This window comes from Microcaecilia unicolor, chromosome 11, assembly GCF_901765095.1.
Source record: "Microcaecilia unicolor chromosome 11, aMicUni1.1, whole genome shotgun sequence".
NCBI lineage: Eukaryota > Metazoa > Chordata > Amphibia > Gymnophiona > Siphonopidae > Microcaecilia > Microcaecilia unicolor.
The window spans coordinates 186339127-186358079 of NC_044041.1; the positions used below are offsets into that span (position 1 = coordinate 186339127).

General features: G+C 43.0%; 1 protein-coding gene across 1 annotated transcript in view; it reads right to left on the bottom strand.

Moving 5' to 3' along the window:
* Positions 1-18953, bottom strand: part of SERINC2 (serine incorporator 2) — a 41783-nt gene that overhangs the window by 20531 nt on the left and 2299 nt on the right. Inside the window, exons 2-3 of the mRNA XM_030218784.1 lie at positions 5439-5600; positions 2436-2614 (exon numbers count right to left, since the gene is read on the bottom strand). Coding sequence (XP_030074644.1) covers positions 2436-2614; positions 5439-5600 — 341 coding nt within the window. The remainder of the gene's footprint in view (positions 1-2435; positions 2615-5438; positions 5601-18953) is intronic.

The window sequence follows — 18953 nt, forward strand, 5'->3', positions numbered from 1 at the left end:
GGCATTCCAGGGGGCGGAGTCAGGTTAAGTGCTGGTATTTGGCCCCTCACCATATAAGTAAACCAGTGGCGTAGCAACAGGTGGGCTCAGGTGGGCCAGGGCCCATCTACTTAGGGCTAAGGCCCACCCAACAGTAACATGAGTTTAGCGGTAGCTGGTGGGGATCCCAAGCTCCGCCAGCTGAAGACTTCCGCCTAATGGTAACAAAAACGCTACTCTCAACGATACCGGAACCTGCGCATGCTTTTTTTCAGCGCATGCCTTTGCAGACTGCCAAGGTGGAAAGAAGCGTTTTCCTGCCAGCTTAGATAATTTTTTTGGTGGTGGTGATGGTAGTGGGGGTGGGAGAACACTTGGTGCCCACCCACTTCTTGCCTAGGCCCACCCACAATCTGTTGTCTGGCTACGCCCCTGAAAACCGCTTAAAATTAGGACACAAATAGCAGTCCTTTATGCAGGTCAGCTTACATGGGCGGGGCTGAATATTGACGTAACCGCCTGTGTGTCGACTCAAAACAACCCACTGGATATTTTAATGCCAAATCCTGAACAGGGCCTGGCATTGAATATCCAGGGAAAACCAGTGGCGGTCAGTGGAGGAGTGGCCTAGTGGTTAGGGTGGTGGACTTTAGTCCTGAGGAACTGAGTTCGATTCCCACTTCAGGCACAGGCAGCTCCTTGTGACTCTGGGCAAGTCACTTAACCCTCCATTGCCCCATGTAAGCCGCATTGAGCCTGCCATGAGTGGGAAAGCGCAGGGTACAAATGTAACAAAAATAAAATAGATACTATTGGAGATTCTACATGGAATGTTGCTACTATTGGAGATTCTACATGGAATGTTGCTACTATTGGAGATTCTATATGGAATGTTGCTATTCCACTAGCAACATTCCATGTAGAAGGCTGCGCAGGCTTCTGTTTCTGTGAGTCTGACGTCCTGCACGTATGTGCAGGACATCAGACTCACAGAAGCAGAAGCCTGCGCGGCCACATTGGTGATCTGCAAGGGCCGACTTCTACATGGAATGTTGCTAGTGGAATAGCAACATTCCATGTAGAATCTCAAATAGTAGCAACAGTGGAGGAGTGGCCTAGTGGTTAGGGTGGTGGACTTTGGGCCTGGGGAACTGAGGAACTGAGTTCGATTCCCACTTCAGGCACAGGCAGCTCCTTGTGACTCTGGACAACTCACTTAACCCTTCATTGCCCCATGTAAGCCGCATTGAGCCTGCCATGAGTGGGAAAGTGCGGGGTACAAATGTAACAAAAAAAAATGCTCACCACTGCCAGCTCAATATCTGCTGGTGTATAATCTAGAGCCAGTGGTTTTCAAGTCTGTCCTAGGGGACCACCAGCTAGTCAGGTTTTCAGGGTATCCCTAATGAATATACACAGCAGGGATTTGCATATAATGGAGGCATGGGTGAACAGGCCATAGGGACAAAAGGACAGTGCCTGAGGACACACAGCAGCAGAAGGCAGCTCACTCCCCTAGCCTCCACGTACTTTAATCACTTAATAGGTGGTTAGGGGCCCATGACCATTATTGCATAGGGGCTCAGATCATTGTCAGTACATCCCTCAATGGAGGGGAGAGGCATGCAAATTTGCCTCATGCATATTCATCAGTGATATCCTGAAGACTAGCTGGTGGTCCTCATACACCCATCCTGAAGCCCCACAGCCACTTGTGTTTTCAGGATCTTCACAGTGAACAAGCAGGAGATACTAGCACACTCTGGAGACCCCCTATATGCATTCAGTCAAATCTGGCTTAATCTCATTGCATCTATAAACTGTAGCTTCAGATTCTACCCTCCCCCCCATAAAAAGTTTGTTGGATAAATTCTGCTCCACTTGGTAGACCTACTGGCCTGGCACTTGAGGCCAATACACTGAAAAGCTTTTTTTTTTTTTTGGGGGGGGGGGAATCTTGCCTCTCTGCCGATATAAACAGGCATAGGGGTACAATGTGCTGTGTCCCTATCCTCTCTACTTGGAAAGTAGCTGTTTGAAGGCAGATACATAAAGCAATGTCCATGTTTACATAGAAATACAACTCTAGAACGTTGAGTGATTGATCAAGGATTCCCAAACCTGTTCTAGGTATCTCAGATATCTGAGTTTTCAGAACAATCACAATCAGATACATTGGAGCCGACTCTGTGGGTGCTGTGGGTGCTTGAGCAACCCCGAGAGAAAATCCCTTGTATGTGTCCAGGGAGGGGTTATTTCCATTGGGCTTAGCACCCCCCAAAATTTTGAAATGTTGGCTCCTATGATCAGATAGCATTTTCCAAGTTTAGTCCAGGAACCACATTAAACCTGCAGATTTTGATCACATCTAGGAAACCATATCCATTTCTCTCTCTGCAAGTGCAGAGCTCAAGATAGCGTTAAAAGGTCTTTAGAAACATGACAAGGGAACTCACCCATTCTGTATGTAGGCTCTGGGATCTTTACTGCTTTTGACACAGATCATAATCAGGGCAAACAGGAAGAAGAAGCCAGCCATGGCAAAGCACATGCGGTACACTGCTTTATAACCAACGACAACGTCACAGTTCACAGAACCATGCAAGGTGGTGGAGGTATCACAAAACCAAGGGATCTATCATGAGAACAGGACAATAGAAAAAAAAAAAAAAGAGGCACATTACCAGGGGAGGAAATGACCCAACAGCAGGTGTATATAAAATGATGTTTGTCTTTGAAAAGAGCAGAGGAAGCTAGGGAACAATTTTTTTTGAAAACTGCTACATCAAGAATAAAACAGCATGAGACAGAGACGTTATATTCTCAAGTTAATGTATGTGGAGGGGCATTTTCGATGGACTAGTGCTGGGCAGACTTATACGGTCTGTGCCGGGGCTGGTGGTTGGGCGGCGGGGATAGTGCTGGGCAGACTTATACGGTCTCTGCCAGAGCCGGTGGTGGGAGGCAGGGATAGTGCTGAGCAGACTTATACGGTCTGTGCCAGAGCTGGTGGTGGGAGGCGGGACTGGTAGTTGGGAGGCGAGGATAGTGCTGGGCAGACTTATACAGTCTGTGCCAGAGCTGGTGGAGGGAGGTGGGGTTGGTGGTTGGGAGGCGGGGATAGGGCTGGCCAGACTTATACAGTCTGTGCACTGAAGAGGACAGTACAAATAAAAAAGTAGCACATATGAATTTATCTTCTTGGGCAGACTGGATGGACCGTGCAGGTCTTTTTCTGCCGTCATCTACTATGTTATGTCTAAATCTGATTTGGGGTGTTTTGCAGAAAATATCCAAAAATCCAGTCGTGAACACACCGACATTTTCGAACCTAAAAAATGTCTTCAGAAATGGCCATTTTGCTAGATGTTCCTGTGCTTAGTGCATTTTTCTTTTGTGACTTCAACCCAAGGGAAAAAACACACAAAAACAAGCCATTGGGATGTACTGGGGGGGAGGGGGGCCGAATTCTTAGACTGGCCCATACAGACATCCCAGCAGTGGACATCACAAAGTTTTCCCAGGTACACATCTTACCGTTACCTTCTTTTATTGTATTATGAACCCTCCAACCCTCCCCCCCCCCCAAAAAAAAAAACTATATCCAACTGTACACCACAACAGCAGCCCTTATACCTGCAGGTGTCACCTATATGTAGGTAGAGTAGGTTTTTGATGAGTTTTGGAGGGAATTGAACCCAGTTCCCCAGGATCAAAGTCTGTTGCACTAACCACTAGGCTACTCCTTCACTCCACTTGATAAGACAGTTCTTGGGTGACTGTACTGCTTACAACCTCTGTACTGCTTATCAACTTTAAAAAATATCTAAGGTTATATGTTAAGTGGGTGTGTGGCCATTAGTCAGGTAGCTATGACTAACTGGAATAATTAAGAGTTTAAGGCTTTTGGTACCTTTCATTTAAAAACAAAGCCACACCTGTGCATTACATACATAAGCAGCTTAGAGCTTGCATTTTATGGGAAGAAGAAAAATAGAAGTGGAAAGGGGCTATTATTTGGGTTCAAGGAAATTGGAATTATCGCCGTCGTTTTAGTCTCGCGAGATCAAAGCTGGAGCTCTGATCTCTCTGACCAAGGAGATTCTCAGTGTAACCTTGTGCCTGACAACCTCTGCTAATCAGCTGTTCAACAGAGAGCGGAAGTTAAGTTGATTACATTGGGGTCAGGGTGCCTCTAATCCCTGCTTTCGAAGCCTGTTTATATTTATCTTCAACTTGAGAGATCAAGAAGCCAATCTGTATACTGTGTCAAGCTGTTGACCCCTGATGAAGGCTGTCTAGCCGAAACACGGACCGTGTAGGGTCCCAATAAACTTTCATTTGGTGCTCTTACTACCGTGGTTTCAGAAGTGGTCATTTTTGGACTTGTTGGCGCTCTTCCACCTTTGTTTTTTTTATTTTTTTGCATTTTATGGGGCCAGTGATGTGAATGTTTATTTGGAAAGTTCCATCACCCTGTGAGCTCAACCAAGGACCGATACAGGGTATCTGGAGGGACCAAGGTCTCACAGTCCAAAGCAGGGAGCCTGGCATGCTGCATGAGAACAGATGCCTGCAAATGGGCAGAGCAAGAGCGTTAAGTTCAGGCTGAGGAGGGGGCACATACTTCACACATATTTTCATACAGGTGAAAGCGAAAGTTAAGCGCTTTTTGTTCTTTGAATATTGATTTTTTATGAACTCAGTTGCAGTTTTAATAGCAATTATGTGCAAAAAATTGAAATATAACTGTGCATAGTGATCAATTATATTGAAACAAGGTTCTTTTGACCAATGATATAATTCATAACCCCAGTAAAGACACAGGTGTTCCCAGGTGTTTGGGCATTTGACGTCAGAGTCAGAAACCAAACGAAGGAAGAAGACTTCGGCTGGCGGGGGTTGGGGTCCCCGCCAGCAAAGGTAGCAGGCGGTGGGTTGGCGGCGGGAGGAGGGGGTTGAAAGGGTCACTGGCAGAGGGGTCCAGGGCCAAATCTATGGGGGCCCAGGCCCCCGTGGCCCCATAGCAGCTATGCCCCTGTTAGTGAGTATCTTGCACCTAACTTTGGACCTGAGCGCTTACATCTTTCAAAGGTTGGTGCAAATGCGAAAACTTAAAGTTCACAAATCCAGATATTCTATAACACTGCGCCTAAATTATGGGAGCACCCCTGACTGGTCCATGTCCCTCCGATGGCCACACCTCTTTGGAGTTGACCTATGGAATCTAGGCATACATGTTATCGAATAGGGCGTAGGGAAGATCCACGTGTTAACTCCTAATTCCTGCTAATTAAGTGCTTGTTAAATGCCAATAATCAATTGTTTGTGCCTTCAACAGCACATGGCTCTAATGCGCAACTTATTACACTGGCCTTCCAATGTGTTAAAACTTATCCTAATTCATCTCACCACATGTCAATTTACTCTCAAACACAGCATCAAACAGGATCCGTTACCTGTTTAAGTCCATCTTCAACCCCTGGAATGATCATGATACATGCTACCAGCGTCCCCAGGAGCAGGAAGAAGGTGAAGACCAGACGTGTCACCGTGGAGTTCTTCGTGGAAGGGCAGCAGCCACACAAGAGACACGGAGCAGTGCCACAAAGGCAGGACATCTGGAAAAAGTAACGGCATTTTAGTCTGTACTGTCCTTTCCCACAACAGAAAATCTGTGACATTCGGGGAAACTCCAGGTAGTACCATCAACATCCTTTATACCTGCAAACCCCAAACTAAAAATTGAACAACTTACTGCAAATTCTAGAAGACTAATTTACTTTAATTTTGCTCATCTACAATTCAATTAGCTTTAGTTAATTAAATCACAAGGTCTACAAAAGCTCCAAAATGAGTTTTGGAAGACAAATAAAAACTGAAATTTCAGGAATTGTATTCAATTGCACAAAAATGTTTACATTTACTGTGGATATCCTGAAAACTAGAGATTGACTTGGGAACACCGTGAATGCTACTTTATATTTTAATTTTGCCTATAAGCTCCCTAGAAATTGTATAATTTTTAATTTGTTCTCAAAAGCTCAGGTTGCTATCAATTGAGGTTCAGTTTCCTTGTGTTGTCTAATGGAAGAGACGGAAGAATTTTTCAAAGACGACAAATGGGCAGAAGCATGAAACTACCTGAATCCTTCCCCCTCCCCCCCATGAAGGACACACATCACTGCCAAACATAATCGGAGCTCTTAGCATAAGCAAATTAAAAAAAAAAAAAAACGAGCATCAAACTGGTACTAAAGATACTGATAACAAGGTTTGTTAGAACCATTAAAGTATTGCACATTAATTATGCAAAATATCAACCTGCCCATTTATCATCTCCAATTTTTTTTTTACTATATTAATGATTTATTTCTCATTTCTGTATTTACTTATCTCTTTCCGGCTCATTTGAAACCAGTATTGGGATTCTGGTGCCATGGACCCTTATTCACAATTCCCTGGGATTCCCACCCCTCCCATTTTAATAGATCTTGCCTTTCTTTCTTCCTAGTCTGGTCATTGCAGCAATGGTTCCGAGGCCAAAAATACACCAGAGCTCCTTCCGGAACCCTGACTCATGGACTCTGAACCCAGTCACCAGATGTTTGCAACAATGGCTTATGAATGCTGCCTCCCATAGCCAACCAGGAAGCTTGAATTGGGTATCGAGCCAGGGCCTTCTTTGTGACAGAGGATTAGTAGTAAGCCACTGAGCTGGCCATCAGGATCTTTACCCCTTTCTCTATATATCTTCTGAAGAAAAAAAAAAAAAAAAGTAGGAGCCTCATTACAGCCAACCAAGAGTGAAAAATAAGTAGGATACTTATTATAGGTGGAGTAGCAGCCTAGTGGTTAGTGCAGTGGACTTTGATCCGGGGAACTGAGTTCGATTCCCACTGCAGCTCCTTGTGACTCTGGGCAAGTCACTTAACCCTCCATTGCCCCTGGTACAAAATAAGTACCTGAATATATGTAAACTGCTTTGAATGTAGTTGCAAAAACCTCAGAAAGGCGGTATATCAAGTCCCATTTCCCTTTCCCTATTTGAGATTCTACATGGAATGTTGAAGCTATTTGTAGATTCTAGATGGAATGTTGCTACTATTGGAGATTCTGTTGCTACTATTTGAGATTCTACATGGAATGCTAATGTTGCTATTCCACTGGCAAAATTCCATGTAGAAGCCTGGCCTTGCAGATCAGCAACTCGGCCGTGCAGGCTTCTGTTTCTGTGAGTCTGACGTCCTGCACGTACGTGCAGGACGTCAGACTCACAGAAACAGAAGCCTGCGTGGCCGCATTGCTGATCTGCAAGGGCAGGCCTCTACATGGAAAGTTGCTAGTGGAGGAGTAGGCTAGTGGTTAGTACAGCGGACTTTGATCCTGGAGAACTGAGTTTGATCCCCACTGCAGCTCCTTGTGACTCTGGGCAAGTCACTTAGCCCTCCATTGCCCCTGGTACAAAATAAGTACCTGAATATATGTAAACCGCTTTGAATGTAGTTGCAAAAACCTCAGAAAGGCGGTATATCAAGTCCCATTTCCCTTCCCTTTACTGGAAAGTTGGAGTAAGACTAGGAACCAGGACACCTGGGATCAAATCCTGCTGCTTCCACCAATACTGGCTGTGATCCTGAGAAAAGTACCACAGGCAAACATACTGGCTTCTGTGGTAGATATAATCATTTTGACACTTTATAAGTCACTCCGATGCATTCCTCTGTGACCCAAGGAAAGTCCACACAAGCAACCAATTTACTACCTCACATTGGTCAAGATAGCTAAGCAGGGAAAGGGACTTGATATACTGCCTTTCTGTGGTTTTTTGCAACTACATTCAAAGCGGTTTACATAGTATATACGGTTACTTCTTTGTACCTGGGGCAATGGAGGGTTAAGTGACTTGCCCAGAGTCACAAGGAGCTGCAGTGGGAATCGAACTCAGTTCCCGAGGATCAAAGTATGCTGCACTAACCGCTAGGCTACTCCTCAGCTTTTGAAAAGGTTAAAATTTTAACCTAATTTTATTTAATCAAGCATAATTCACTTTACAAAGTGGATACTGTTTACAAAAACAAAAAAAAAACCATTCACACTTCAATAGAAAAAAAAATAGCTTTTTAAAACACTCCCTACCAACCAACCTCTTCACAATTATTCACAGGAATGTAGCCAACCCAGTGAACCATAAACATAGTACAGTCTGTAAAGAAATCCTCATCTTCACACAACCTCTTCTTTATCTGCATCATTGCCGATTACCCAAAAAGCTTGATGGAGTATCCAGATTTTCAGGCCCTTCTTAAGAAGAACTAGGAGATGCCCCAGCCTACATGTCAGACCTAATAGATCTACCACCCAGGAATGCAAAAAACTCTTCTCGCACATTCCTTAATCTTCACTTTCCCAACTGTAAAGGTCTAAAATACAAATTAATGCACGCATCTACCTTTTCCTATATAAGCACGCAACTCTGGAACGCGTTACCACGCAACCTAAAAGGGATCTATTAACTGACCAGCTTCCGCAAACTACTGAAGACTCATCTCTTTGACAAGATATACCACAAAAGATCAACACATGTCATATAATATCCTTCACATATATCCAGAAATGTCTTATAATGTATTCTGCTATACTACTATCGTGTATTCCATTACCATGCAACCCAATATCCTTCCGTAACACCAAATGTCTATTCTCTTCTATGTCCACTATCCATGATGTATTGTAAGCCACATTGAGCCTGCAAAGAGGTGGGAAAATGTGGGATACAAATGCAATAAATAGTGTGCTCCAACTCCCCCTAATATATCTGGAGTCCATTCCATGGCACACAGGTCACAGTCAAGAAGGCCCACTTGCATGTATACTCCAACCACTACCAAAAAACACAACCACCCTGAGAATGCCTTAAGTGGACACAACATAATGGATTCAACAAGTTCTTAAGGCCATGAAATGCCACGGATATCATCTTAAATCCAGTAGATTAACTGAAAACAAGTGAACATAATTATTTGAACCAGCAAGTCAATTCTCTTGCACTGCTCCTTTAAGCAACTCGCAGCCACAGACCTTCAAAATTCAAGAAAAAGTCTCCCTGAACACTATCTGTACCAAAGGAAATAGCATGATGTGATACCCACCTCCGAGTCTTCTCAGGAGTAGCTCCCACACTCTGGAACTCTCTCCCAGGGGGGCTACATCACATCTACTTCAGGAAACAGATGAAAGCCTGGTTCTTCTCCCAAGCATTTAACAGCTGTGGTGGTGACTATCTACTCACTCCACATCTGGACTGGCTTGCCACATAGACGGTACATACCTTTAATCTATTTATCCTAATAACTTTTGTATTACCTCTGTCGTCTGGGCTTGAACTGCCCTTCCTCCCCAAAAGCTACCTAGTATCATATCATATATTTCTGTTACATGAATGTTTTTATATACTATCATTTATATGTACCATATTTCTGTTATACGAATGTTCTATTGTGCTGTTCTAATATGTACATTTCTGATACTGTATTACATCACCGGCAAATTAAATCCTAGAAATAGTGTGATGCATCCTCTGCTTGTGAGTCAACAGTAGCTGGCTGCAAATATCCTCTGGCTGACCAACCGTTGCTGTGTCTAGAATCTGGCAACTCACACACGAAATGGATTATCAACAGTCACCCAAGTCTCTCTCCAACACCGAGTCCAGGTCCCCTTCTGGATTCCTTATGCCATTTCCCAGGGTGAGCCCCTGTGGGGAGGCGAAAACGTCCTAGTCCTCCCTAGTTGACTAGGGTGTTATGCAGTTCACATCAAGGTCCAAACAAAACAACCCTATGCCATACTTTGTATTGTTATTTGAATATTTTTACTGTTGTAATTGTCTATAGCTTATGTTTGATGTATTCTTATTGTACACTGCTGAGTAAATTCCTTCAAAAATGCGGTAAATAAATCCTAATTAATAAAACAACCCTATTGCAACAATCAGGGGCGTAGCCAGACCTCACAGCGAGAGGCAACCAGAGCCCGAGGTGGGGGGGGGGGGGCACATTTTGGTCTGCTGTATTACAGTCCCCTCCTCCGCCACCACAATTTAATACCTTGGCTGGCAGGGGTCCGAACCCCCGTGAGCTGAAGCCTTCATCCAGCACCGGTCTCGGCGTCACTGCGTTGCTGCCCTGCTCACTCTTCCCCTCATGTCCGGCACGCTCTTTTTAGTGAAACTGAGCGTGCCGGACATGAGGGGAAGAGTGAGCAGGGCAGGCAATGAGGCGGCGCCAAGACCGGTGCTGGATGAAGGCTTCAGAATGGCAGGGGTTGGGGGACCTACGCCAGCAAAACTAGGGGCCCAGAAGAAATTTGGAGGGGCGCCATCCCCCCACATAGCTACGCCACTGGCAACAATCCTCAGGGTTCACTAGATTTAAAAAAAAAAAAAAGTTTCCAGTTAATCACAAATGAAAAAGAAAGGCCAGGCTCGCCAGCCTGCCTGTAGGTCTTCTGGGCAGAAGCTCCATATTCTTCAGTCTCAGAGACTGAGCTCTGCTCTGTCACCTCTATTTTATAGCACTGTTGACTCCTCCTCCTGCTTCTACTCCCTATAATTGGCTAGGACTGTGTTCCCTCCCAGCTCTCCCTGATGAGGCTCTAACCCTCCTGCTTCTGCGATTGGCTTGGAATCCACCCCACCCAGCTCCCTCTGCTGAGGTTATAATTGTTGTTCCCGCCTTCCTCCTAGCCTCTCTTCTGCTTAAATGCTGTAGTTAACGTTTCTTCTTCTCTAGGCTTCCCCAATTTCTGTGATGGGATATAAACCCCATCAGAAATAGCAACCTCCAAGCTTTCCTCGTGTATTATATTTTTATGCTGACATTTGGTCATTTTACTATTGTTATGCTGTTAGAACAGCTGTAAGTTGTCATCGAGCTAAACCTGTCGTACACTGCCTTGGGTGACCTTCTTCCTAAGAGGTGGTTAATAAATCCCAGGCTAGAATTCCTGAAGGATGTGTTGGCCAGTTTTGCAATTGTGCTCTAGGAAGCTGTACCCAACTCCAATGAGTCGTGTGAATTTACAACATCAAAATGGAAGGTTAGGATGCTTTTTATTGGAGCACAGTATAAAATTATATAAAGTGTGTGCAGATTCTCTCTTTTTTTCATACAGCAGATCTTTGTGGCCTTATAAATATCAATCTTTTATACAGGTCTAATTAAAGCTAATCACAGCCTGCAAAGAGTCCAGCTGCCTCAAAGATCAATACAGCTACAAGAAACCTAAACTACAAAAGGTAACAGTGTCTATAAAATGCAGAATAGCACCAAAAACAACAAGTTTGGCTGGCAGTTTTTAAACCATCAGAAGGCTGTATAGAAAGGAAGAATTACAGCTTTATAGAACCTACCAATTGCTTTATTCATGTTTTATGTTGTAATTAATAAAAAGAAAAACAATATACATAAACAATTTAATACAGCCAATAACATTAACAGAACAAACATCAACACTACTAAAGTTCTAATCAAAAACTCAGGGACAAACATACCAAACAAAACAAAAAATCAATAAACATGCATCATACATAATATTCAAACAGGATGCTGTGGCCCAAGAACTGGCTAGTAGGTCCCAAAGGTAAACCTACTGTAACAAAGAAATAATAGAAACCAAAGACGACAAAACCAAAAGTCAAAAAGTGGGGGAATAAAAATAAAAGCTATACAACCTCAAATCACCAGGTTACATGTCATAACCTCAGAATCTGCAACTGGTGAAGTTAACCCACATTCCAAGATTCAATGAGCCATCCTTAATTTTATTTATTTATTAGTTACATTTATACCTCACATTTTCCCACCTATTTGCAGGCTCAATGTGGCTTACAAAGTATCGTAGTGGCGATTGCCATTACGGTTGATAACAAATACAAGGTTGTGTTATAGTCAAAGGCAGAAGTGTTTCAGGCGTCATGGGGTTGAAGATAATAAATTGTCTAGTACGATCGCAGATGATCTTGTGTTGCTGGGTTTGGGGATTTATGTTGGATCAGTGGGATAAGCTTTTTTTGAAGAGGTGGGTTTTCAATGATTTCCTGAAGCTTAGGTGGTCTTGTATTGTTTTCACTGCATGCGGGAGTCCATTCCATAGTTGTGCGCTTATGTAGGAGAAGTTGGATGCATGAATTGTTTTGTGCTTAAGTCCTTTACAATTTGGGTAATGTAGGTTTAGGTATGATCGTGCTGATCCGAGTCATTTTCTAGTTGGTAGATCTATGAGGTCTGTCATGTATCCCGGGACTATGCCGTACATAATTTTGTGGACTAAGGTGCAGATTTTGAAGATGATCTGTTCTTTGATTGGGAGCCAGTGCAGCTTTTTTCAAAGTGGTTTAGCGCTGTCGAATCCTCAGTTATTTATTATTAATATTATTTAGCGAATTTGATATACCACTGAGGCCTTCGAATAGGCCTACACCCCTGGATTCTATATAGTGTGCTGAAATCGGAGCAGATTCTACAACACTGCGCATAACTTGACATAACAAGCTAATGAGCACTGATAACAGCACTTAACAAGCAATAATGAGCACCGACTAGAATTTAGGCTCACCACTCGCTAAGCGTATTCTGTAACGATATGTGCTGAACTTCTAATGCAAGGCAAAAAGGGACCTGGGTGTTCATGGGCATTCCAAAATTTAGGCGCCTACTTATAGAATATGGACCAGTGTGCCAAAATGTACGCGCCGAGATTTACACCAGGTTTTCATTGGTGTAAATGGATGCGTGCCGATATCAGCACTGAAATATCAACTAAGCATATTCTTTAATTGGTGCCTACACCTAGGTATTGATTATAGAATACGCTTAGTCAGCACGGATTTCAGTGCTTTTTTAGGCGCCATATATAAAATCTCCTCCACAGAAGTTAACAAGTACAATTTTTGCTATACAAGTATTAGTGTTGTCCCTAAAGGACTCACAACCTAAGCAGTATATATTGTACCTGGGCTAAGTGACTGAAAGTTTGCAGTCAGATAGCACTGAATGAAATTATGCAGCGAGGTCTCCAGATCAGTGGTGTAGGAAGGGGGGGCGGTCCGCCCCGGGTGCACGCCGCTGGGGGGTGTCGGCGCCTCGCTGGTTCCTTGCTCTCTCTGCCCCGGAACAGGTTACTTCCTGTTCCGGGGCAGAGAGAGCAAGGAACCAGCGAGGCGCCGACACCCCCCAGCGGTGTGCACTCGGCGGATTGGCCCTCACGCCCGCCCCTCACCGCCTTCCAGGTATGTTCTCGCAGGGGGGGGGGGGTTGCGCTATGGAGGGGGGAGGGTGCGCAGCGGCGACCCGCCCCGGGTGTCAGCTGCCGTCACGACGCCACTGCTCCAGATGAAGCCTGAAGCGAAATGGGTCCCCGTCTTTTCCTGTGCTCTACACTGTGGAAGATTGTATTATCACATGCAAACCACTTTGACCCTGATTGTGAACATTAGAATGTTGGGCCATAACAAGATAAGTGCTGCGTTTGCTATTATTGAATATACTTTTGAGATAGTGCGAGCGAGACATTTGCAGACATTATTTTTGGACACTTTTTTTCACCTTGAGGTTTTTGACCTACGATTTCTGTTTTAACCGTGGGCAACAGTGAACATTGACAAAGTTTATTGTGTTGGTTGCTGCAGTTTTATGAGGTCTTTTATTCTTAAAAATGTTTTTTTTTTGTCCAAAATTTTGATATTCACCGTTTTGGTTTAGGATTGTTATACCTGTATTTGAGTGAATTAGATCCTGTTTTTGTGGGCTAAGTGACTTGCCCAGGGTCACATGGAGCTAAGTAAAAGTAGTCTCTTAACTGCAAGAGCATCAGGGCAAAATCTGCACCAATACTGCGATATGACATAACGGAAAACGGGTATGACTCTAGAATGCCCATATGGCTAGCATATCCACCGTAGCATAACATTCAAAATGGTAATAAGGCAAAAAAAAAAAAAAAAGCTAGCACAAAACAGGGGTGGTCTCCCTTAATATCTTATTTCCAAGATGTAAAATGAGAAGTATTCTTGTATTTATATTACATGTATGACAATTTCTCTTTTTTTCTCTCTTCTTTCTTTTTATATTTTCCAATGTTAAGTTAAATTATCTAATCCATTTGTTGTTACTCATATTTCTTTTGTACTGAAATTTACTAAAATTAATAAAAATACTAAAAAACAAAACAAAACAAAACAATGAGTCTCCTTTCTTTTCTGCTTAACACAGGCTTCTAGTTTCCTTAATTCCTTTTAAGTTTTTTAAACCACCACACATTTGGTTTACTATTATCGTTTTCCTCTCTTCCTTTCAAAATTCTGTTGTTCCACTCACCCATCAGCACCTTTTGAACATCTCGGCAAAATCTTCTGGCTCCTCCATCTTACCTAAGAATTTGTCTTGATAATACACCCTACTTTGTGGAACGCTACCTCTTTACATTAGATTAGAGGTATCTAAATTTAAAGTTCACGTAAAGATTTTCCTTCATTTTGAGAAAGCTTTCCACAGGACTTTTTATTATTCTTTCAAGCGTTGCTTCTCACACTGAGCTCTGTGGTCCGGTACTGGGCAATCACATTGTGTCATCTTTAGATTATATCACTGTTTTTAAATTGCAACTTTCTATTCCCCCAAGCATATTTTCTATGACATATTTTGTTTAACTTTAATACTTTCTTACTTCTCTACTTTGTACTGTTTTATATAGATGCAAGCTGCTTAGAATTTTTGTAGATTCAGTGGTTTATCAAATAAATGAACTAAAGCTAAACTAGGCATGTAATTTCACCTGGAAAATAAATATAAAAAGTCCCCAGGGCTGTCTGAAAAAAGTGTCCCCAAATCGCTCTTTTCTTACAGCAATAGAGCCCTTGGAAGCATGGCTGTGGAGTCTGTACACCAAACCTTCGAGTCAAACTTCTATTTTTCTACTTTACAACTCCTACTATGTACAGTAAATCTAAGAAATTTGATTACAGAAAGACTATTTATGTACAAAAGACTAAGGTGTGCTAACTTTTTACAGAAGCTTAACCGAGATTGGGTCACAGAGCCGGTGGTGGGAGGTGGGGCTGGTGCTGGACAGACTTCTACAGTCTGTGCCCTGAAAATGGCAGATATAAATCAAGGTAAAGTATACACAAAAAGTAGCACATATGAGTTTATCTTGTTGGGCAGACTGGATGGACCATGCAGGTCTTTTTCTGCCGTCGTCTACTATGTTACTATGTTAGTGTGTGCTAAAAATAAGCATGCGCTAACAATAGTGGAGGAGTGGCCTAGTGGTTAGAGCACCAGTCTTGCAATCCAGAGGTGGCCAGTTCAAATCCCACTGCTGCTCCTTGTGATCTTGGGCAAGTCACTGAACCCTCCATTGCCTCAGGTACAAACTTAGATTGTGAGCCCTCCTGGGACAGAGAAATATCCAGAGTACCTGAATGTAACTCACCTTGAGCTGCTACTGAAAAAGGTGTGAGCAAAATCTAAATAAATAAATAAATAAAGATTCTAGAACTCTAAAGAATAACAAGATTCCATGCAGAATTTCAAAGTGTAGCAACATTCCATGTAGAACCTTAAAGAGTAACAAGATTCTTTGGGGTGGAGGAGTGGCCTAGTGGTTAGAGCACTGGTCTTGCAATCCAGAGGTGGCCAGTGGAAATCCCAATGCTGCTCCTTGTGATCTTGGGCAAGTCACTTAACCCTCCATTGCCTCAGGTACAAAGTTAGATTGGGAGCCCTCCTGGGACAGAGAAATATCCAGTGTACCTGAATGTAACTCACCTTGAGCTACTACTGAAAAAGGTGTGAGCAAAATCTAAATAAATAAATAGAGACACCCATTATATTCCTACGGGTGTCTCTAGCATTAGCGCACGCTAAAAGGGTTGCGTGCCTACAGTGCGGGATTAGTAAACAGACAAACTAAAAAATATATTTAATTGAAATTTAAACAAAGAAATCTGGACAAAAAAATATATAACCATAAATTGATAAATTTACCACATATATTGTAAGTTTTTATTTTGAAGCTGGAGTCTTGAGTCGGTATATTTTTACCAACTCCACAGCCCTGCAAGGAGGTGTACGTGATTGTGAAAGAATTGCCCTTGCCTACCGAGTGTGAGCAACTATTTCAGCACAGCTACAAATAGTGAAGAAAAAAAAAAAAAGAATGGTCTGACCTGTATATATGTAAGCCACATTGAGCCTGCAAATAGGTGGGAAAATGTGGGATACAAATGCTACAAAAAAATAAATATGGAGAGAAAAAAGTACTCTGTCGTTCTCCTTAACTGCAGTAACAACTTGAAAACTAAATAGACACACTGCCTTTTTTTTTTTAAACAGACCAACCTCCCTTGAGATATTAGGCGGTTTACGCACTGTAAGTTTTAAATGTTCTGTTATACTGCAATTAAGATTGGGTTGTATTATATTCAGGTGTCAAACAGTTGAACAAAATAGCAGAAGGGGGAGGGTTAAATGTAAAAGCTTGATGACTAACAATAAGGATGTGTACCAGCGGTGCTCATGTTAAACATGCTATTAATATGGTATAGTAAGTTGTATTTTCCAATTTGTCATCAATAAAAATCGTTGAAACATAACAGACCAACCTCCCTCCCTCCCTCCCGCCTTCTAGAATACATTAAAATACATTCTCTAATTGAAAGCAGTCAGCAACATACTCAAATATTTGCACAAGAAGATAGCTGGGGAAAGCAGTCATAATCAGCCTAGCTACATTTTATCAACAGCTGAATCAGCCCAGGCATAGTAATGTGACACTAGTCAGAGCCACACCCTACCTACCCATTGTAACAGTGACCAAGCACAACAGGGAGGTCTGTTATACCTGTTCCCTCAGCATCAATTAAAATTACAGATGCCTTAGTGCACCAGCTCATTACACACCCACCCACCAAGGATTATTTCCCTCTTTCCCTTTCCAGGCAGGTAGGTTTCCTGAACAGAACATTATACCAGGAACTGTGACCTACTGATTTCACCAGCAAGGGGACAGCACATGACTGGAAGAGGAAGGAGGTTATATAAACATGTTGCCTGAGGGCTACACCTCCTGCAAGGTGAGGCATAAGAGATTATTATAGGCTGTACCTTGACTGGCTAAGTTTCTGTCAGACAAGGGAAGAACCTGTTTGGTTGCCTTCCTTTCCCCAGCAGAAAATTCCTACATGTCCTAGTAGTGTTGCAGCCCATATTAAATATCTCTGTAACCAGATACAAGGAAGAACATTAATACATGGCAACATCCAGTGAGATGTATGAGGAGCAGCATTACAATCTTTTGCTTAGAGCCGTTGTTCCTAAACCTGTCCTGGGGGAACCCCAGCCACTCAGGTTTTCAGGATATCCACAATGAATATTCATCAGTTAGAGGCAAGGCAAGCAAATCTCATTGTGGATAGCCTGAAAAACTGACTGGCTGGGAATCCCCCAGGGCAGATTTGGGAAAAAGTAGCTTAGAGAGAGGCCAACATTTCTCTCCTCCCCCCCCCCCCCCCCCCAGCTTTCTAGTTGCAGATGGTGTGTAGGGCCAGAGCTCTAGAGGCTCATCCTGATCTGCTGCCTAAGATCCATATAAGTTATATGACTATCGTGATGCAAAATCCTGCCAATTTAGCTTCATAAATTGGAGTGTTTAATAGGTCCTAAACATATAGGATTTAAGATTTCCATGTGAAGTCAGCAGTGCTGTTTATGTGGTCCACTTTTATGGGCAATTTTATCCAAGTAGCAATCAAACATTGCCCTTCTCCTTATATAGGCCTATCCCCTCCCCCAGGATGCTCCAGCTCTTCCTCAGGTTAAATGGAAACCTTCCAGTCACAGGAGAGAGGAAGAGTAGCCTCTGGGGACAAAGTCTGTCCCCATCCCAGCCCTGTCCCTGTGGGTTCTGTCTCCATCCCCGCCCCTGCAGGTTCTGTCCCTGCGGGCTCTGTCCTCATCTGCAGAAGCATCAAACACTTATGATTTTATATTTAAATCTTTTTATTAAGAGAAAGGGAAATGGGACTTGATATACCGCCTTTCTGTGATATTTTGTAACTACAATCAAAGCGGTTTACATATATACAGGTACTTATTTTGTACCTGGGGCAATGGAGGGTTAAGTGACTTGCCCAGAGTCGCAAGGAGCTGCAGTGGGAATCGAACCCAGTTCCCCAGGATCAAAGTCCGCTGCACTAACCACTAGGCTACTCCTCCTCCAGGATAAAAAGGAACAATATGCTATGCAGCTCTTTATAAAATCACAAACAGAAAACAATAACAATGAGCAACCATAATAACCCCCCCACACACACCCTTCCAACCCCAACAATAGCCAACTTCTACTACCCCAGAGAATCCTCATCCATCCTGTTAAAATGTCCAGGGGTACAAAATATAACCCATTCTGTATGTCCTTATGGAGGAGAAATATGCCCTATGAAGCACAGTTATAATTTTTTAATCTGTGGATGAATAATAAATCAACAATCTAAGAATTCAGTCTAGCTCTCCTGTCTTCCACAGTCCTTCCTGCAATAGAAGATGTCTTCTTAGAAGATGTGCTGGTAGCAGGAATGTACAGGATCACCCATGTAAATTTTGCCAGTTGTGGCCAGCGTGTTTGCTTGTTTAAAAAAAAAAAAAAAAAAAATCAAAATATCGCTGCCTGCATCTCTCAAACACAAATAATGGTCCAGTTCATTAACAGGCTTCAAAGTAGAGAATGACATGGGGGCAAGTTTGTCCCCATCCCCATGCCATTCTCTAGTTAGAGCATTAAACATCCAGAGGAGCCAGGTGCAAATCCCACTGTAGCTGCTTGGCAAATCACTTAACCCTTCATTGCCTCAAATACAAGTTAGACTGTGAGCCCCTCCTTGGCCAGGGAATTACCCACTGAACCTGAATGTA